General features: G+C 37.1%; 1 protein-coding gene and 2 non-coding genes across 10 annotated transcripts in view; 2 read left to right on the top strand and 1 right to left on the bottom strand.

The window, feature by feature from the left end:
* The window catches only part of PWWP3A (PWWP domain containing 3A, DNA repair factor), a 29,584-nt gene extending 11,627 nt beyond the window's left edge, over positions 1–17,957 (top strand). For 6 of the 8 annotated variants that reach the window (XM_074304782.1, XM_074304817.1, XM_074304844.1 and 3 more), the window contains 9 exons: positions 920–1,024; positions 1,999–2,069; positions 4,418–4,494; positions 5,824–5,884; positions 8,752–8,827; positions 9,615–9,665; positions 11,260–11,696; positions 12,938–13,026; positions 15,918–17,957. In XM_074304782.1, the coding sequence (XP_074160883.1) occupies positions 920–1,024; positions 1,999–2,069; positions 4,418–4,494; positions 5,824–5,884; positions 8,752–8,827; positions 9,615–9,665; positions 11,260–11,696; positions 12,938–13,026; positions 15,918–16,029 (1,079 nt within the window). In that variant the 3' untranslated portion in view covers positions 16,030–17,957. The other 2 variants (XM_074304791.1, XM_074304801.1) reach the window with 2 other exon arrangements.
* A 2,454-nt stretch (positions 17,958–20,411) lies between these two features.
* On the bottom strand, positions 20,412–20,484 carry TRNAF-GAA (transfer RNA phenylalanine (anticodon GAA)). The gene has a single exon. It is a non-coding gene; the product is annotated as a tRNA-Phe (tRNA).
* Positions 20,485–21,189: 705 nt separating this feature from the next.
* TRNAN-GUU (transfer RNA asparagine (anticodon GUU)) lies at positions 21,190–21,263 on the top strand. Its single transcript has one exon. It is a non-coding gene; the product is annotated as a tRNA-Asn (tRNA).
* Positions 21,264–21,557: the final 294 nt, after the last annotated feature.

Below are 21,557 nucleotides of genomic sequence, written 5' to 3'. Positions count from 1 at the left end.
TGGGGGAAAATAGGAGTTCTATTTTGGATGTGTTGAGACATTCCCTTTTAGCTGTCCACTAGGTGATTGATATAGGACTGGCTAGATCTAAAACAGGATGCATAGTTAGCATATATAGTGTGGATCCAGCAATATTAATAATACCTTGTTAACATAGAAATATATACCTCCTAGGACTGTTGGAAGGCTCAACTCTCATGCCTAGAAAATGGTTTGCAATTTACAAACTTCATTGGTGGTTGTTAGGATTTTAATACCTAAAACGACCTTTTGAGAAAGATTGTGTAAGCCATAAAATATTGACTTTTTTTTAAAATTATTGTTCACCTGATTTGAATCTGAGAGTAATAGTTCATAATATATGTAATAATTTAAGGTTCAGAAAACATTTTTCCTTACAAAATGTATGAAATCAATAATGAAGTATGATTTTCCTGTCCTAAAGATGAAGAAACTGAAACTCAGAGGAAATGATTTGCCAGTGGTCACTTGGCTAGGAAAGTTTGAGGTAGGAGTCTTCTGGCTCCCAATTCAATGCATTCCCATGATGTCATGCTGCTGATACTGTAGTGGAGAACCTTTCCTTTTTCACAGATCAGTAAAAATTTTCTTAGGTGGTGCAGTGGATAAATTGTCAGTCCTGGAATCAGGAAGACTCACCTTTCTGAGTTCAAATCTGGCCTCAGACACTTATTAGCTATGTGACTTCGAACATGTCATTTCACTCTGTTTGCCCTTAGTTTCCTCATCTATAAAATGAGCTAGAGAAGAAAATGCCAAATCATTCCAGTATCTATGGCAAGAAAACCTCAAATAGGGTCATGAAGAAATGATCACAACTAAAATGACTCAACAACTCATCTTTAAAATAAGTCTTTTAAGATAGCAAAAAAAAATCATAATCTAACTTTATTTATAGAACTTCAGTCTTCTGAACAGTCATTGGAGTTTAGTATTGTTAATACCACTGTGGTAGATGAAGAGGAGGAAGATGAAGAACTTCCAAGCATACTTTCACGCCCTGGTAAGAAATAATTAGATCAGATGAAAATGAAAGCATGGGAAGTGGATTGGGTAATGGTATAAAACTATTTCTATGACCTAAGGCAGGTACTTATTACTTGTTAATTTGTTCTCCCTAGCAGCATCCTAGAAATGTAAAAGATCTTAAAAGGTTATTTAGCTGGTCACTGTCATATAGATATGCTCTTAGGTTTTCCTTTCCTAATAACTGCTCATTGTCTTATAAGAATCTCTAAGGAAGAAATTCTACAGTCACCCTGTGGTTCATTCAACTTTTGCTCTTAGGATTTGTTCTTTATATGTAACTTAAAGTCTGTTGTGCTTTAGCTTATAACCAGAAGAAATCTATTCTCAGTGGCAGAGAAAAATGCTAAAAGAAGCCAGACACCTAAAGAGATGAGCCTATTAATCCAAGAGGTAGTTAACTAGTTGAGAATATAATCCAGGTCACTAAGCACAAGAAAAAACAGAACCACATTCTCTGAACTATTTGTTGGTAGTTGCTTGGCTTCATTTACTGACAATGGTTTGATAATTAATTTTATGTTTTTTTTTTTTTAATTTAAAATTTTTATTGGTATTATTTGTTTTTTATAGTACTTTATATTTTCTGAATATATTCCTCTTTTCCTTCCAATGAACCATCTTTTCTAACAAAGAATTTTAAAAGAGAGCAAAAAGCAATTCAACAAAGCTAGCCAGCTAATCACCTGAGCTGAGCAATATATGTAGTACTCCTCTATAAGGTCCCTCCCATCTCTGAAAAAGGAAGGAGGTGTTTTTCTTTATCTTTTCCCTGGGTCGGGCTTAATCATTTTCATTACACAATGTTCAATTTAAATTTTTTGCCTCTTATATTTACATTGTAGTAAATGACCTTTTGTTTTCAGTTAAAATTTTTTTTAAAATCATACTCTTGTCTAATACTGTTAGACAAATATCTGATAATTTTTCTTATATTTCTTTATGCTTCAGAGCCATGTTCCATAGAAGCTGGAATGTTAGTCTGGTGTAAATATCAAAAATATCCCTATTGGCCAGCAGTGGTAAGAATAACCATATCTGTCTTTTGGATATATAATATAATAAAACTTCATTAATTTGAACGCCATTCTGAAAATTATGCTAACCTGATCTGGCTTGTACAAAAGCTTACTTTTGTAGTATCTCTATTGATGATTTTATAAGCAAATTATAAATAGGATTACAAGGAGCCATTTAACTGGCTGAATCTAATCCTAAATTCTTTGTTTGTATCGATTGCAGCTTGCCTTGGAAAAACTTTAACAAAACTGAACCTTATTTAATAGTGCATAATTTCAACTGAATGACATGAGTTGAGTTAATGTGCTTGTCAGTTAATCATCATTGATCATAGTTGAATTAAGCATAGAATTAGTATCTTTTACTGTATGTTTGAACTCCTGCCATTTACCCCCTTTTTTTTCTCCCACCTTCAGTTGTTTGGGGGTTCATAGTAATTTTTGCTGTGTCTTCAAATGCTTTTAAAATTTTGAAGAATTGGTTTCAAAATTTTCTTTTTCTTCTGATCTTTAGTCATTCTTTGGAATAATTAAAGGAACTCTGTAATAAAAGTAATTGTGGAACCAGGATTGTAGACCTGCTACTTTGTTGTGCTCCTAGATTTCAATATTACTGCAAAGGGCTATGGGTAGGTGAAATAATAGACTCTGAAGAACTAGCCTTCTTGCCTTTCTAGGCAGAGCAATGTAAAGCACTGGCTATGATGAATTTTCTTATTAAAATGTTACTCTTTACCTAGAGTGTGTCAGACCACATAGTCTGGAGAACCCTACATTGGTTGGTGAACCCGACTCACTCAGCTTTGCATAACTTTTCATGCATCCCCCCCCTTTTTATGTATCTCCTCTTTTTGTTTCACCCTCAGTTATTTTTATTTATTTGTTTGTTTGTTTGTTTGTTTGTTTTGCCTTGCCAAAGAGCTTTAGTTTAGCCTTGCTCAGTTCAAGGAGAAGCTTTTTCATAGCACAAGACACTATCATTGCTGGTGGCTGCTTTACCTTGTTGCTTTTAAAATATATCAGTGCCTTGATTAAGCGAGAACTCATGGAGTACTAGGTTAATTCTTCAAAATAATAAAAATTTATTGCCTAGAAATTTTAGCTCTGTTAAGAGGCAAGGAAAAAATGCTTTCCTTGAAATTTTTGTTCTCTGTGGCCAAAAGGACTAGGAAAATAGAGAAGGGGAAAGTCTAATGTAGCTAGTAAGATAGGTTATTAAGATTATATCTGATTATTATGGCATGAAATCAGGAAGATTTCAGGGTGTCAAGACAAGTGTGAAGTAAGTGAAATTTTTTTTGACATTCAGCCTTCTTTCAGCACCCTCCCTGTACCAGGCATCTCACTTTGATGCTTTTTCCAATTTATCTTATTTCCTTCACATATATCTTGTTTATATGTAATTGTGTTCATGTTGTCTACCCCCATTAAACTGAGTTTTATAAGAGTAGAGATAACCTTTTCTTTATTATCACCAGTGCTTTGTATAGCATGTAGTGGCTATTTACTGTTTATTGATTATTGACTTTGATAGATTGTGACCTTGTTTCAAGTGAGCCCTTTCTCCATTGATTTTAATTCATTCAAACCTCATCCTGTGTGATTTTTGTCTAAGAATCCTCCATGGTGGAGATTGAGGAGGCTTTCCTCTAGTTCTTTTATTATGTGGGAAATATTGATGCAAAACTCAGACTATCCATCTGTGATCCCTTGCTTTTGTACAAACCAGATCTTTCCTTGGTCTTAGAAGTTGCTAAGAATACCAGGCATCTAGTCCTGACTTACCATGTCCAAGATGCCCTATTGTGAAGAACTGAAAATTCTAGGCTCCTGGGCAAGTTTCAAGCCTTTTAAGCCTCCTCTTCTTATCAGAACTTAGCTATATTCCAACTTATTTCCACAAAGGCTTGCTTAAAGACTGGACATCTAATCAAACTGGAATGCTTTGTTAATGGCTAATGTGTTACTCTTGACATTTACATTTATCAACCTTCAATACTTTAGCATGAGGGAATGAGTAGTAGGGGAATTTCAGATAACATGAGGCAGACTAGAAGATATTTTAGGGAGATTGGGAGCTGTATTTACTAATACATGAGGCCAGGCTTAGAAGTTGTACTAGGCATTTACCTCTTTAATTAGAGGGGAAATATATAAAATACCCTTCTATTTCAAATGTACTTTTACCAACTATGTGGATGGGATTATTATTACTGTAGATAATATATCTGGTCATATTTTCTTTTATGTAACAATTGTTTTTCATAAAGTTCAGTGGCATAGTATAGAGAAGGCTTATATAATTTTCTAAAAATAAAAGCATCTTTTTTTTTTCTTGAATTTTTCTACAGGTAAAAAGTGTGAAGCGGAAGGATAAGAAAGCAAGTATATTATATATTGAAGAAAATATGACTCCAGAAAAGAGAGGGTAAAAATAATAATGGCTTTTGGAAGCTGTCACCTGAAGGGACATCTTTTGAAAAATCATGGAGATCTTAAATGCTTTCTGTGTGCATGTTGCTACAGGGATTATATTACTGACTAATAAGAATGAGTTTTGGCCTATGTGTAAAAATCTGGTCATTTGAAGATAAGACTGTAAATGGCCCAATTTTTCTAATTTTACAATGGCCAAACACTCCCCACCTGAGTGTGAAAAACCATTTTGAGATACTCAAAACCAACCAAATTGGCAATACATTTTGAAAGATTATTTGTGATGCAGTTGGGCTCAGCATTAAGTTTGGAGGCAAAAGCTCTAGGTTGTGCTCATGCACTCTCATCTGACATCTGGTAACCCCTGTTCTCATTTGCATAATGGGGCACTGATCCTTGTGGATCATAATTCACATGTAAGGTTGATGAGACCCATTTCTCACATAAGGAGATTACCCATCTGGTATCTATCCAAGCTGCTAGGTCTTCTACTCTTTCCATCATATTAGTTTGCTTGTTTTGTAATGTGGTTAAAGTAAAATCTTTGACATCTGTATAAATGTGAGTCCTTGTTGAAAATGAGATATTAGATATGAAGTGGTCTCTATCAATGTCACTTTTGATTATTATTACTTTTAATAATGTAGTTATTTTAATCAGACAACTAAGAAAATAAAGAGAACAGTGAAACTTAACTAATTTGTGGACCATCAGGGCTTTAAAAAGCTTTGCTTTATTGACTCTTTTAAGATAAAAAAACTTAGATTTATTCTACTGAACCCCTCAGCTTTCCCACAGTGTTGTAACTAACCTACTCTAAAATGTTTTTGTTCTAACTTCAATAGTACCAGTTCAGTAAATGCTAAAACCAAAAGTGCTTTCTACTGTATGAGATATAGCAAGAAGATAAATATTTTTTAAAAGCCACAAAATAAATTATGTGGAATTGTTACAATCCCTTATTGGCTAGGTAATTTTGTTAGCTTTGAATGAATTTGGTATTGGGGGGATCTGGATCTGGTTCAGGCTGCCATTAAAGGCTCCTGCCTCTTAATGACTTGAGCTGGTACTTTGTAAACAGGGTTCTTATTCCAAAGGCAATCTCAATTAAGAATACAAGGTTGGGAGGAGGGGCGGGGAAAGAAAGGGATTTGGGAATGGAGAAAGAAAGAAAATAACTTATGAAATAAACTGAATGTTATTTTAAAAAAAACAAAAAAAAACTATCTAATGTTAGTAAAAGGAGAAAAATACCATCCTACTTATTTAGTTTGCCTGACAATTCATTCCTGTAACTCTCTTGTACCTTTGTTTCCTCAAGGTTTACAGTATCTCTTAGGCGATTAAAGCACTTTGATTGTGAAGAAAAGCAGAAGCTTATGGTAGGTGGGATAAAGATTTTGCTGTCGGTTCCTTAAAACCTTATACCTTATAAAAAACATATTGCCTAAAACAGGCAACTCTAGAAATTAGTCTCTCTGTAGATGAGCTATAACAATTTCTAATGTAGGTGTGAGATCTCAAGATCTTATCTTCAATAAATTGGGAATGTTGACAAGATCCTTCTTCTGGGGTAGTATTAAAGTAGGTTGTTTTTTTTTTTTTTTTTTTTTTTTTTTTTGATCAAGTCAAAATGAATCTGGCCTTCTCATTTTATAGATGAGGAAACATGCTCAGGGAGACTAGATAAACCCAAATTCATACCAGAGCAAGATCTAGAACCCATGTGTCTGAGCTCTAATGATTTTCCCACTATCACTCAGTCTTTCCTTAGTTAAGCTAAAGATAGTAATTTCCCCTATGACTAGCATACAGCCCATTGTGGTCCACAATCTGCTAATTGATGTAATTTTTGTTATTTTCATCCTTGATTCCTTTCAAATTTGGTAACCTCAGTCAAAATTTCCTTTTCTAATAATGCAGTCTTAACTTCCAAATCTTTTTTAAAGGAGCCTGTTCCTATGTACTGCTGATAGAATTTCATGTGCCAAGTACAAATTCATTTAATCAAATACTTGCAAGTCTTGATTTAAGAATTTATTAGTCTTTTGATTTGAGCTCTATTCATGATTGACTTTTCCTTCTCCACTTTATTTCTTAACAAATATACTTAAAAATAGACAGTTGTGTAGGATGGTTTTCAGTGACTCTCCAATTGTGGGAGTAGGGAGGAAATCTCTTTTCAGAATTTTTAATAGGTATATAGAAAAGACCATTCCTATTCCTTTTTTTTTTTTTTTTCCTCCCCCTGGGGCTGGGGTTAAGTGACTTGCCCAGGGTCACACAGCTAGGAAGCGGTAAGTGTCTGAGACCAGATTTGAACTCGGGTCCTCCTGAATTCAAGGCTGGTGCTGTATCCACTGCACCACCTAGTTGCCCCTTGTTCATTTTCCTAATATAAAAATGACTTCTAAGATAATAGAACAATTCTTTGTATTCCAATGTTTTATTGTGGCACTGAGGTCTCTAGACTATGGTGTCTTCTACCAATCTATATAGCCTTTTTTGATTTTATAGGACTACCCAGTTAAGTATAGGAAACTTGGGATTAGAAGGCTGGCCACCAGATTTGGCCAGAACTTGAGAAACCATGTACTAAAATAGGGAGGAGTGTTTGGTATGTGTTTATAAAGAGAGTGTCCACATCAGTAAAAATTTCAGCTCTTGAATATGTTTTTTGACTTTATTACTTAAAAATACATCTATATGCCCAAGATATAAGTTTTTCCTCCTGTTCTTTTATTTTCTCCCTGGTCACTGTTTAAGGAGCCATAGATCTAATTGTGGAACAAAGATTTTATGCCTTTCTTACTTTGTTGTACTTCTAGAGAATTTGACCTTACTGTAAACAGCTATGAGTAGATTAGAAATTATTATCCTGAAGTACTATGAGAAAATGTCTTCTCATAGGGAGCTTTTGCCATATCTAAACAGAATGATGGAAAGCACCTGCTTAATTTGCTATAATCAATTATCCATTAACATGTAACCTTTTTCTCAGAATATTCTATTCTATCCCAACTTGGCTGCCGAGCCTCACTAGCTCTACTTTGTATCTTTTCATTAATCTAACTTTTTACCACTCTGGTTTGATTTTTTTTTTTTTTTTTTTTTTTTTTGTCTTCTCAATATCATGCTTGTTCCGACTCATGAGGTTTTGAACAGCACTACATGCTGACATTCTACTGTATTTGAATGCTTCTCCCTTTAAAAACTCTTAAGAACAAAGCAGTGACTTAACCAGTGATAAAATGTGAAGTTCACACTGAACTACTTCACTGTAATCAATTATGTTATTAAATGGGGCAGATATTTGGTTATCTGGGAATGTTAAATAACAATATTAAACACAGTTTGAAAGTGGTAGTGTAAATGATATAGCTTTTTCACACAATCATTAATGTTGAAGTATTTCTTTGTTAATAAGAAATACTATGTTGTTCTTAATTCCCACTGTTTTACCCTAAGTGTTTAAGATATGTAATGTGGAAACTGATTCTTCAAAGTTCTATCAATTTATTTTTCTAGGTCTTTGTGTCTCTGCAATGTACAGTACAATATTTATTCTCCACACTAAATTCAGTAGGCATTGAGCTTCAGTAGGAATAGACTGTAGCAAATGCTTCTAGAAATCCATACCGTAACGGGGCCCTTTTTTTTCAGCCCTTGTGAATTGTCTGCAGCCTAGCTCTACTCTGTACAGCTCTGGTGTCTGCTACTTAACGTGCCAAAGCTTAAATGATTAACCCCTTTTTCTTGAGGCTGCAAGCTCTGCTTTTATCTACCAACAGCTGCTCAGAAAGATGAGCTTTAATTGCATATAACCTTAAAAGAAAGCTGTCTGAAGTTAGGTGAATTGTGAAAGGAAGGTTGTTGATGGAAACGGAAGCTTGCAGAGCAGCTTGGTCAGGCTGGTAATTGATCTCAGTTCACTGAGGTCTTTTACCAAGTTGGGACAAGCAAGGCTGCTGGAGGAGTATGGGAGGAGGTTAATGTGCCCTTGCAGAGGACTTCTTTCCTTAAAGACTTGCAAAAGCTATCGTTTACTGAAGGGGCCTTTACGAGGCATAAAGCTGTGTTTCTCTGTTGGAAGATGAAATTGGAAAGGAATTCCCCACTTGCTGAATAAGCTTTTCCAGCTTTTCTTCTACTTTTCACTTCATACATACCAAATGTTTATTGTGTTTTATTCAGATACCCAGCCACTTGTGGACTTTATTAATGCTAAACTGATGGATTTTGATTACAGGATAAAGCCAAGGAGGATTACAGTCAGGCTGTTGACTGGTGTATCACGCTGATTTCTGACTACAGAATTCGAATCGGTAAGCGAGGGAACTCAGTGTTATTAGTAAAATTAAAGTATCAAAGCCTTTAAATTTTGTTAATATTAATCCACAGAGAGTAGGACAGAAGGAAATGAGCTGTGAGGTATGTTTAAATTCATTTATCTTAGAGAAAAGGAAACATATTCTTAGAATTGAGGGTTATTTCGGGAGGGGGAGATTGTAGAGTTCCTTTTCTTAAAAATGATTAAGAACAAAATAGGTCTTCATCTCTCTCTTGGCTGAAGCTGCCTAAATCCAGGGAATTAAACTTATGATTCCCTACAGGTTCTATTATTCTTATCTGAGCACTTCTTCATTTTCCAAAGCATTTGATGAGGTATGGGGCCCACTCTTCTGTGTCTCCAGGGTAACTGGAATTTTACTATGTGGTGTATTCATGGGCCCTATGGCTTGAGGTAAATGGACAGGGATGGGCATTAGTAGTATAAACTCCCATCTGGAGAAAAAAAAAAAAAAAAGGGAAGAGTAGTTTAAACAAAAGGCTAGTTTCTCCTTGAAGTCTCCACAAGGAGGATGTTTGAATCCAAGCTTTGCTTTATCTATTCACCTCTAGGGAGACTTACACTTGGAAAAAATACTAAATATTGCTTTGAATAGACCAGACCCAAAATAATAAGTGTTTTCCATTACAGCCTTCTCATTTAAGGCTGGACAAAAACTGTCTGGGTCAGTCTTAGAATAGCAGAGCCCAAATACTAGATATTTTGATGTTGAAGAGAATGCTTCCTAAGTGTGACTAGCTTTTTGCATTTCTTTTGTGCAGGTTGTGGTTCTTTTGTAGGATCTTTCCTGGAATATTGCTCTGCTGATATTAGTAAGTACAACTGTATTTTTCTAACTCTGTTTTTCTTCATCCTTCAAAAACACAGAAGTATTTAATGTCATCCAGTGGACTCTGTTAGAGAGGAAGAAGACAACACAGCAGGGGTTCTTGCTGGTTCTCCTGCAGTCTACTCAGGGTAAATTGGCCTCTGGGATTGAGTTTGAATTTGGTGCCCTCAGGGCAGTTTCAAATTCAGTTCAAGTTGGGAGCTTGGAGCTGAGGAGACTCCCCCTAGATTCTTATAGAAGCCTGGAGCTGCCAGATCTGGGGGGAGCACAAGCCCCCTCATGTCTCTTTAGGTCCCTTGCACACAGGCCTGAGGTAGGAAGCACTCAATGCACTCCAGTAGTCAATGATGACACTGTTTATAGAAAAATCTCTGCTGATAACAAAGGTAATAAAATGTTTCACTGTTACAAAGATTTAGATTGAGAGCTATTATAAAGCATAATTCAATTACATAAATTTTGTCACCTTGACAGGCTGATTTGTTGATATCCATTCTCCCTGCCATGAAAGGAGTTAAGATTAATTTACTTGTCTGAGAAGTTGGGGGCCTTTTTCCTACTCCCTTGAAGTTAATTTGGCAATGTGAAAAGTGAATGAATCCTTCTCATGAAGGATCAGGAATTCTGTCAAAAGAAGAGTTCTTCATTAGATGCAGTGCTTTGCTCCGTTAATTGCCTCACTAAAGTTAGCCAGACTCTCTGGGGGCATGACTTCCCTATTGCCACAAGAATATTTGTTGGACCAGGGCCAGCTGGCTCCAGTTCCCTAAGTGCCTAGCCTCCTCCTTAAACTACCAAGTGATACAAGCTGATTTTGAACTTTCTGTTCATGGGCAGGGAGAAATCAGCTTCTCTGTTCATCATTCATCCAAAAAAGCCAAAACCAAAAATATTGGGCATCCTTGAACAGGAAGGAAGTAGGGAAAGGGAATGTGGAGAAAGCTATAGATTATACAAAGCAAAGTTTAGAGGAGGCCAGCCCCTTGATTAATGAACAAGTTCTTGCTGGTTTATAAAGTCTAGCAGCTTTGTGTGCTGAATCTTGCTTCGTTCCTTGGCACTGATCCAGTATTTATTAGAGGTGTGTTTGTGGGCAAGTCATTTAATCTCAGTTTCCTCATCTAAATAATGAGCCATTATCTGCACTCCTTACCAGATGGAGTAGTTACAAGGAAAATCATACCTAATCTAAAAGCAGGATAGGAAGGTGAGTAGTATCCACTATAAAGGGACCACCCAACTATTCTACTGCCCTGCATGTAGGAGAAGAATTAGATATTTTGGGGCTCCATTCCAATCTATATACTGTACAGAGTAAAAGCTCATTAAAATAGTCTGCCTACCAGACATGAAGTCTTCTCTTCTTTTTGAAAAATCTAGAATCTCAGTATATTTATAAAATCTTTTTTTTTCTTGTTTCTTTTTTTTCTTTCTTTCTTTTTTTTATTTATAAAATCTTTTTTTTTTTTTTTTTTTTTTTTTTTTTATAAAATCTTGCTTATTTCTTGGGGGAAAAGCTAGGGTTTATTTCCTGAATGTATCTTTGTTTTGATTGGTAAATTATTTTATTTTTAAAGGTTGTCCAGTGAGGAAAGTAATCCAGCAAGCACCTATAAAAACAGTGTTTCCCATACTGAACAAGGAAGAGTCTGAAGATAGTCTGTCTGATACATCCTTAAACAAAAAGCAGCCCTTCAAGAAAATCCTTCCAGACCGAAGGAGAGCTGCCAGAGACAAAGCCAATGAGAAGTTAGTGGAATACATAGTGAACGAAAAGGGGGCAGAGAACCATCTCTTGGCTATTTTAAAAAGCAGGAAAAAATCCAGGTGGCTGAAAGAATTTTTGAATTCAAGTCAGTACATGACGTGTGTTGAAACATACCTTGAGGATGATGAGCAGTTGTACCTTGTGGTGAAATATTTACAAGAAGTCTATCAAGAAATAGACAGCAAAATGCTGACGCTAATAAATGGCGATGGAATAAAATTTATTCTGGATGTTCTTTTGCCTGAAGTAAGTTGCTGACTTTATCAGATTCTGATTTTTTGGCTTGGGGTTCTCCTGCCCGTTGGCCCAGCAAGATCCCCTACTCCAAGGATTAAGTGATGATTGAGCTGAAGAGTTTAAGTGCTGTACCATTTTGCTCAGCACAGCAGTCTGAAGGTTCTTTATGTAGAAACTGAAATATGTTTGAAAATACATTTTAATTAAGTAGGCACTGCTGAGCTGTCCCTGCAGTCTTACCCAAAAAGCTTATACGTGTAACTTAGAATGCTGGCAGCATGGAACATCTATTTTGGAGATTGTAAATCAGTTTTCTAATGATTAGGACCTGTTTTCTCTCTAGTGTCATCAGAAGCCTTCACCATGTAAGCGGGTTTTCACCATTATATCAAATCTCTTGGCCATTTTGCAACTGATGGCTGAATAGATATTCAATTTGTAATTAAAAATGTTTTTTAATGACAATAAGGCAGTCATGTCTTGTGTGTGTTCTTGCTGCCTGTTGGATAGGGGAGCATAAAAATCAGCTTGAGGGAGATGATATTCCAGTTGTCTTCATGCCTAGAGGGACCTCATCTAGATTATTATAACCAGTTCTGGAGGGAACTGGGAACCATGTCATACAAAAATTGGTTGAAAGAACTAAGAAATTTGACTTGGAGAAAAGAACACTGTGGGGAAATACCTGTCTTCAAGTATTTTCAAGCAATTATATATATATATATATATATATATATATATATATATATATATATATATATTTTTTTTTTTTTTTTTTTTTTTTTTTTTTTTTTTTACTCATTCTGCTTGGCTTCATATGGCAGAATCAGAAGCAATATGTGGAAATCACAAAGATGTTTTAGTTCAATATGAGAGAAAACTTAGTAAAAATTAAAGTGGCCTAAATAAAAATGAGCTGCCTTGTCAGTGGTATTGTTCAGAAAGAGTCCAGAGGGGCTTTTACCAAGAATGTTTTTGGAGGGATTCCTACTAAGTAATGGGTTGGACTAGAAGACCTTTAGATTACCTTCTACCCTGAGATTCTGGGAATTATCAGAATAATATTAAGTACTTCTTAATGTGAATTTCTTATTTAAAGATAACTAGAAATATCCATAGAGACATTTTAATGTTCAGTAAACTAATTACATGCCAAATGTCATCAAAATAACATTGGTTAATTGAGTAGGTAGTGATGTTTCCCCTCTATCATTAAGTGTGATGAAATATTATGGTATTATCTTTTATAGGCAATCATTTATGCGATATCGGCAATTGATGAAATAGACTACCAGACAGCTGAAAAAAAATATATAGAAGGACCATCTGTGAGCAAAAGGTATGAAGCTGGTAACAATTCCAGATTATTTACAAACATCTCCAGATTCTTTGTTTCCAATGTTCTCTATTTATCTAATTCACTAAAAAGTAGGAGCATGCTTCATCAAATATTTCACCTAAAATCCTTAATCCATTGTAACCACCAGTTGCCCAACATGAAAATCAGATAACTGTTATTTGAGCTTGTGCTTGAAATTTGGCAGCCTTGAAACTTTCCTAATTGTTGGTTTACTTTCTATTTGGATTATTGTATTGTGCCAACTTTCCCTTTCTCTGACATCTAAGGCAATTTATTTTGTGAATTTAAAGAAGAGGTCAGTATGGAGTAGGATAGAAAAAGCTGGCCTTGAGAATAAAAATAACTTATTTTTAAGTTTACATTTTTTGTGGTGTTACTGTAATCTACATGTCTAGTTCCAAGAATGGGATTGTGTGACTTGAAAAATAAGGATTAATTCAGGTTAAGAATCTTTATTTAAAAAAAAAAATTAGTCAGGGTTAGTAAAATACTTGGATTTTCTACTTCTTTGGTTTTCAGGGGGATTCACTTTTCTTAGGAAATCACAAGGTGGAGATTGAAATCATCCCATTGAGGGTGTGCTGGAGCCAGCTCAAACCAGCTCCCGAGAGCCACTTGTTCAGTGTGAGCATTTATATCTTGGAAATCAGGAAACTCGAAAATTAAGGCTTGGTTTATTGTTTTGTATGTCTAGGTTTATTGTTAATGATGAAAAAATGTTAATGCAGATTAAACTTTAAAATATGATGCATTTATTGCCTTCTCTTGGCTCCCCTTTACCCCAATTGTTAAACATTTACCAGCTTACCTCTGGCCCCTTTGCATATTGACTCATAGCAAGCAAACCTTTTGGACCTGGTTCAGACAGTGCTCTTGTTCCTAATCTCCTAATGATCCCGATCAGCTAGACAGAATGTTTGTTCAAAATATTGTGGAAAATTGGAGTGTTTATTCCTGAATTTAAGGTCCAAATAGTTTCTTAGGAGCTAATGGACACAATTCTTAATTGAGTCATTGGGCCCCTCTCCAATGCCTGTCAGGTGGGCTATATATAAATAAGCCAAGTGACAGACTGAAGACAAAAATCTAATTTGGTCAGTCTTTAAGTAAAAGTCTTTTTGTGTGTTTAGTTGAATAGGTAGGTCAGAATCATAGATAATTAAGTTATTCTCCATTTCATTGCACACACTGGTAGGGAAATGCATTTGAAATTTTAAAATCATATTGTCATAGCCTTAAAGTGTTAATTTCTGAAAATGAATGCCTACTTACCCATTATGGACGTTAATCAGCAAGATCTTCTCACTGCCAAAACCATTTGCCATTGAACAGTTTTTAGTACAAGTAAAATTTAGGCAGGCTGAATAACTGAGAAATTCTTTAAGTTAATAAAATCTGAATGTTAAGCCACCCCATGAGAACTAAACTTGGTAAAATGATTGTTAATCTGAGTGAAGAATAACAAAAAGGTAGAGGGGAATTTTATCTAAACCCCCAAATTATAGATGAGATTGAGTAACAGACTTCTTCATTTGATTCAAGCCCTAAGATCTTGATCTCAATATGGAAGAGAGCTCTGAGGCAATCTAGTTATCCATCCATTTGATAGATGATGGAACTGAGGCTTAGGAAGTTTAAGACTCTTGGCCCAGTCACAGGGAAAGTAAGCATCAAGATGACAGCTGCAAAGCCAACACTTACTTGCCTAGGTTTCCCCTCTCCTCCTAAAGACAGCCTGTGGGCTTGTGGGAAAAGCATTGAAGTTGAAGCTGTTCTCCTCTTCTAGCTTTAGGTCTGTGTAATCTGTGTAACCTCAGGCTCCAGCCTCTCATTTCTTGAGCCTTTATTTTCTGTATCTAGCTGGGAACCTCTGAGGTCTTGTGCAGCACTAAAATCCTGAGGCCCTCATAACTGCACTTCACTGCCAGCCTTATCATTACTTTGGCCTGTTTATTCCTTTCTTTCTCTTGGAATCTGTCCCTGAACTGCTTCATCCAGACAATTTGAAAAAATTTTCAGAGATTGTTTGCTCCTTTGGAGTTAGGAAGGCAGATTAGCATAGTGAATTAAAACATTAGGACTTGAAGTCAGAAGATATTCATGTGAGCCCTGGCTCTGCTATTTCATAGCTTTGGGACTCTGGGTAAGTCTATTCGATTCCAGGCTCCTTTCGACAATAAATTGTTTGGTTCTTACCTTGAAAACTGTCTATCCCCCAGCACCCAAGCACAGGGCTGTATATGTACTTATTAATAAGTGATTATTGGCTTAAAAGCCAATCTCTCTTTGCTGCCTCTATTTCCTCCTTTATAAAATGGGCATGATAATAATTTATATATGAATTAACTGAATTATATCTGAAGTAACTAATGAACTGCTAATGTAAAGAAATAGGGAAGAAAATTGATACTCAGGTGATGATTACATTTGTGACATGTATAAATACAAGGATATTATAGATATACAATAAATTGGTTGTGTTGTATATAATATAAATAGGTCAGTCAATAGATCAATATCTAAATTTGGTCTTTGACGCTCCAATCTAAAATATACATAGAGCTTTATGGTTCCAAAGTATTTTTTATATTTTAAACCCCATCCTTCCTACTATCCCATGAAGTAGTTCTCTATTTTGCAAACAAGGAAGTGTTTTTGATCTCTATTTTCTTATTCCAAGCCCTATTTATTTCCTTTGGAATAGCACTTCATGAAGTAAGAGAAAAACATTTCCAAAGCAGTTTTACTTTGTGAAATCATAAACATTATTTTGAGGAGGTAGTAATTCTCAATAAATCCATTAAGAGAAGAGTTTTAAAATGACAACTTTTGATATAAAATAATCCTGACTTAATTTTTGTTTCCTTCAGGGAAAGAGAAATGTTTGATAAAGAACTTTTAGAGGAAAAAAAAAAGGAACTTACATTGTTGAAGACTGAACCATCTTTTCCAGAAATGTCTCCAGATGTATCAAAACTGTAACAGCAAAGCTTTGTGAAGTCATCTTATAGATGTAGTTAGTAAGAGAGCTTTGTGTGTAAAATTCTCCTTATATTGGAAATATGTTTTGTGAAATTGGGAGCTTTTGAAGGGTTTTTAGATCTTAACTGATTTTGGACATATCTATTGTTGGTTGGATGTTTTCTGTGGCATTTTCAGGGATTCTTTACTCAGATTATTTACAAAAGTCTAATAGTGTGCATTTCTATTTTTGTAACATACACTGCAGGCCAGTTTCCTACCTCCATCCCTTTTTGAAATTTGTAATTGCTGGATAATTAACGTCTGAAGAAACCAGCACATTTTATAGCATTTCTGGTTACTCTTGTGCTGTCCTATTTAGTGTAAATTGCACATTGATTTTTTTGATATTGAAGAAGAATTCACTGGTCTCAGTCTTTAAAGAGTGTTGTTTTTTTAATCCAAGTTTTGGATATGTAATGATAGAAAATTCTGTAAACATCAGTCTTTTTAAAAATATTGCTTCATTGATATTCAATATGTTGGGCTTCCTCTTAATATTCTCCCTGCCCCTATTTTCTTTATATTCATTTTGGGAAGAAATTACCTCCAAGAGGTGAAACCTGAGTCAGAAATGTTTTCTTATTGCTAACAGAATAACCACAATTATATGTGCTAGGAAGTATAAGTTGCAATATTATCATAACTATTTTAAATGGAGCTTTTCCAAGTAATCCAGAGTGAGAATGGATCTATGAATGCTTATAAATCATGCATTTTTCAAGATTGTGTGAGTGAATGAAATTACATTGTATTGTCAACCATTTGGATAGCCCCGGGCCAGATTCTCTCACTACTTATCTCACCTTCCCATGTGCATCTCCATTTTTTTGGCTGTGACTGAATCTTAACCTGGCAAGCCTTGGTCTCAGGCATTGTGACAGCTAGATTTCATTGTATCGGCAGACTGGTTCATTTGACCGGATCATCTTAGTTTGATCCCCACAGGCTTTCTGAGTAACTCGTTATAGGAAACTCAAACACTCCTCTTTAGGACTTATCTAGATCATTTATTGGGGGATAAGTCAGTATTAGAAACAATCGCACTCTTCAGTTTTGCATTCATTCTCATCAAAAACAGCCATGGATATCTAGACCCTGGAAATAAGAATTAAAATCTTCAGATTCTAATAGGTTTTAGCCATTCAAATTTAGGAAGGACCATCTTGTTGATAACAAAAAACTCAAACTTATTGAGTGATTCAGGCCCAGAAAAAGATGAAAGTTTCATTTCTGTGGACTTAAGGTATTAAAGAAATTAAATTTGTTTCCAGATTCTTGAGTGAAGATGAATGCTAAAATGTGGTGTAAACATGAGCTTAGTATAATTTTATATCTTACTATGGATGAATTGCTCATAGTCTTGCTATGTATGTACATATACATATATTTGCATATATATAAATGTATTATATAGTGTGAAGTATATGTGAATGTATGAAATTCCTATGCATATTTTTTCTCCTTTAAGATTAGGGAATCTTAAAGATTGTATTTTTGTATTTGGGAGTGAGATAGGGAACAAAGAAAACCTATTTTCTTAATCTCATATAGCTTTAGAATCTTGTGTTAATAAGTATATATGAATGTAATTGTAATTGGGCAATTGCACTAAAATTTGTCACTAGGTTATTGTTCCTTTTTTTGAGAGAAGACATAATTTGCCCAAGTCATACTAAGAATTATAAGCCAATGTTAACTTATAATGGGTTATAATAATTTTCAAAGTGAATTTTTAAGTATACAAAATAGACAGAGACATGTGAGTTAATTTCAATGCTATTCTCTTTGTTCAACCTGGGGGATATTTTGTACTTGTAAATAGTCACCTTCCTTAATACCCTTGAATAAAATCAAAGAATTCTAAAAAAGAAATCCCATTTTTAAGCAATGAGCCTCTTTCTGTTATTTCACCTTCTTTTGCCATTTAATCCAAGTGAATTGTTTCAAGTATCTCAAGTATTTTCCATGTTTATAGTTCTACTAAGTAAATTCCTGGAATTGGGGTATTCAGAGGTCTGAGAGTCAGCAGCAGCCGATGTCCTTCATGTGCTTGCCTTTTCTCCACGTCCTCTCATCAGTCTCTTCCTCAAGCATAAAGAAATACATTTTCTCCTCAGTCTCCATTTTAATATTCCCAGGGAATGTGAATCAGTAACTAGTCTGGATACACAGCTGCAGAGCCATTTACAGATCAGAAGGGATCTTGCCATGCTGCTCTCGCTAGTGTTTGAAAATGTGTGCCACAGCTCATCTGTCGACACCCCCCCCCCAAAAAAAAAGAGTCCTCTTCATCCCAACGCTGAATACAGAAAGAAATGGGAGAAAAGGAGATGGACATCTTATATCAGGAGAATAAGCTTTCTGTGACTTTCCACAATGGTTTTACAGCAGTGGTACTTGTCTTTATATCAAAGCTATCCTTATGGAAGAAGTCTAATTTAGGTTGATGATACCTTATTTTTTTCAAGTAATCATCTCTAGTCTAAATTGGTTAGTTCAAAAGCATTCACCTTATAATAAAAATAACACTAACCTTGGAGGTGGTGCCATAACCATTTAAAAAATGCTTTGCTAAAATCAAAGGTCAAATATGGCTGTGGGGGAGGGTATGGTTTTTAAATTTTTTTTTTTTATTTGCAAAATATATGCTTGGGTAATTTTTCAACATTGACCCTTGCAAAACCTTCTGTTCTAACTTTTCCCTTCCTTCCCCCACCCCTTGCCCTAGATGGCAGGCAGTCCCATACGTGTTAAATGTTAAAATATATGTTAAATCCAATATATGTATACATATTTACGTTTTTTAAATAATCTGTCAGAATGAACAAATCCAAAATATTTAATCCATCTTAAAAGTGCAAAGTAATTGTCTCTAATGATCCCAAGTATACGACTTTTTATTTTTCCCAAGCAAAATTAAAAATTAAAAGATAATTGATACAGTTTGTCGGGCGCTTTTTGTTGTTGTTGGGGTCTGTGGGAAGGGGAGAAATGGACCAACCCTATTGGAGTTTTTAATGGTAAGATCATACTAGATCATTGGTAAGTTACATGGTAATAACTTCACATTATCTATTGAACTTCATGACACCTCAGGCCTATATTGCGAGTAGTATTCCCATTTTATAGACAAGCCAGTACACGTGGAATTGAATGGGAATGTTTAATTATAATTGGACTTGAATATGTTTACTGTTTCATAAGTCATTCTTAGGAAAATAATTTATTAAACTGGGAAGAATCTCAGGTTCTCAAGTCTAGATAGAAGTAAGTGACTTGGCTAAAGTTACGCAGGCTGTAGTGGGCAGAACTGGCATTTAAGCCCGAATCCTCCGATTCTCAGTCCTGGGCCTTGCACGCTGAGCAGGCGCTTCAGGGAAGCCCTCCGCTGAGACACAAATATCGCTGCCCGGGGCATCGGGGAGGTTGCATTTTATAGGGAAATGTGCAGGGAACAAGACCGGCCGAAGTAGTCACTGTGAGCTGAGGGCACTGGCTTCCAGTTCGGGGGCCGACTGCGGTGGTCTTGAAGGAAGCCTGGCGTTCCGGGAGGCGAAGGCGCTAAGAGCTGGGAATTTCGGACAAAGCCGCGGGGCTGCGCTGGGCACCAGGACCACGGGCGCGCAGGTTGGGTGGATGGCAGACTCGCGATGGGCCAGGTCCCCGAGGTTCGCGGGGCCGGAGCGGGCTTGGGAAAGGTAGACGTGCCGCGAAAGGGCACGAGGGAGCCCACAGCGGCGGCCTTGCAGCGGCCCAGGCCCTTTGGGTCCGAAGTCACACGGACCCGGGAAACTCGGGAGAATCACGTGCTCAGTTGTACCCCCACAGCCGTGCAGAACTACGGGGAAGGAGGGAAGGTTTCATTATCTCCCGCACTGGCAGGTCGAGCCATTCCTCGGAGCAGCCCCGGCAGGCAGACGCTTCTCTGCTTTGGGAGGGCAAAGTGCTGCCTACAGCGCTCAGATAGCCAAGGCAGGGTCTTGGAGCTTTCAATGGTCGCTTCAAGGCACATGCTGCCCTTCGTTGGTCTTTCCATTCGCTTAATGAACGGTTGTGGGATTTGTTGGGCCGGTGCCTTTCCGGAACCGCTCAGAGGTCCCATTCAACGTGAGTCTAGCTAGCTTGCGAGCCTGGGGAGATCGCGGAGCCCTCGGAAGGAGAACGAGGGCGTTACGGGGAGGAAGGAACGAAGGAGGCGAAATTTCCCTTTGAGACTCCAGGGGGGAAGAAGATAGGCGGGCTTTCTCACCCCCGAGGTTCGGGCTGAGGCGGCTTCCTTTCCGTGTAAAAGGAGGTCACTTTTAAGCCTGGCATGTAATAAACTGAAACACCAAAACATCTGCCGAAACCCGGGATCGAACCAGGGACCTTTAGATCTTCAGTCTAACGCTCTCCCAACTGAGCTATTTCGGCTGCGTAAAAAGCTGCTCTCACTATCCTCATTCAGTGAAAGCCGACACTTCTAGGCTGTTCTCCCCTTTAATCTTTCTGATGAGCCGGTTGGCAGGTTTTAAAAGGACTCTTTTCCGTTAAGTTGAAAGTCCTAGAAACTCATGGTAAAAACAGATAATTGGAGGAGATAATTTAAAGGGTCAGGTCCTTCCCACTTGAGATATCCCCTTCCCATCTCGGACATTCAGTGTTCTAGGCACCCTCCCAGCTCTGACATCTCATGTTCCAAGGGCCCTTCTTACATGTCCTGTTCTCAGAGCCCTTGAATTTTGATATTTTAGCTGACATCCTGGGTTCTAAGGCCCTCCCATCTCTGAAATTCTATGTACTAAGGGCTCTCCCAGCTCTGACAGCCTGAGTTCTAAGCACCCTTCCAGCTCTGACATTCAATATTCTAAGGGCCTTCTCTCAGCTCTGACATCCCATGTTCTAAGAACCATTCCAGCTCTAACATCTTATGTTCTAAGGGCCACTTCTGACATTCCCCCATTTTACGCCCCTCCCAACTCTCACATCCTGTGTTCTAAGGCCCCCCCCCCCCCAGCTGCGCTATTCAATATTCTAAGGTGCCCTCCCTCTGAAGTTTCTCTGAGCACTGCCCTGGAAGCCCAGGGCAGGCAGTTTTGAGCCATGACTATGTACTGCGGAAGCCCTTTTTTCAGCTCCGTCTCTGTGGCGCAATCGGTTAGCGCGTTCGGCTGTTAACCGAAAGGTTGGTGGTTCGAGCCCACCCAGGGACGCTGCTGCTTTTTTTCTTAACATTTCCCAGAAGACCTAGGACTACAAACCGAGAACCTCGGTTCTGTCCTTTTGGAGCAGGTCGAAGATTTAAAGGCTATGGAGGGAGGAAGGGCCCGGTCCAGGATATCAGAGGGAGGCTAAGAGTATAACAATTTGCCCCATTCTCTCAGAGTGCTCGATCGGCCCGCATCATCTGAGCGCCCAGGAACATCCCCTGAGGCAGTCTTGGAGACCGGGGGCCTGGGGCTCGCCAGAGAGAGGGGCTGGAGGCGGCGGAACTCGGAGTCTAACAG

Source organism: Sminthopsis crassicaudata, chromosome 1 (genome assembly GCF_048593235.1).
Source record: "Sminthopsis crassicaudata isolate SCR6 chromosome 1, ASM4859323v1, whole genome shotgun sequence".
NCBI lineage: Eukaryota > Metazoa > Chordata > Mammalia > Dasyuromorphia > Dasyuridae > Sminthopsis > Sminthopsis crassicaudata.
The sequence above is the reverse complement of the archived record's forward strand: the minus strand, read 5'-3'. Positions and strand labels throughout refer to the sequence as shown.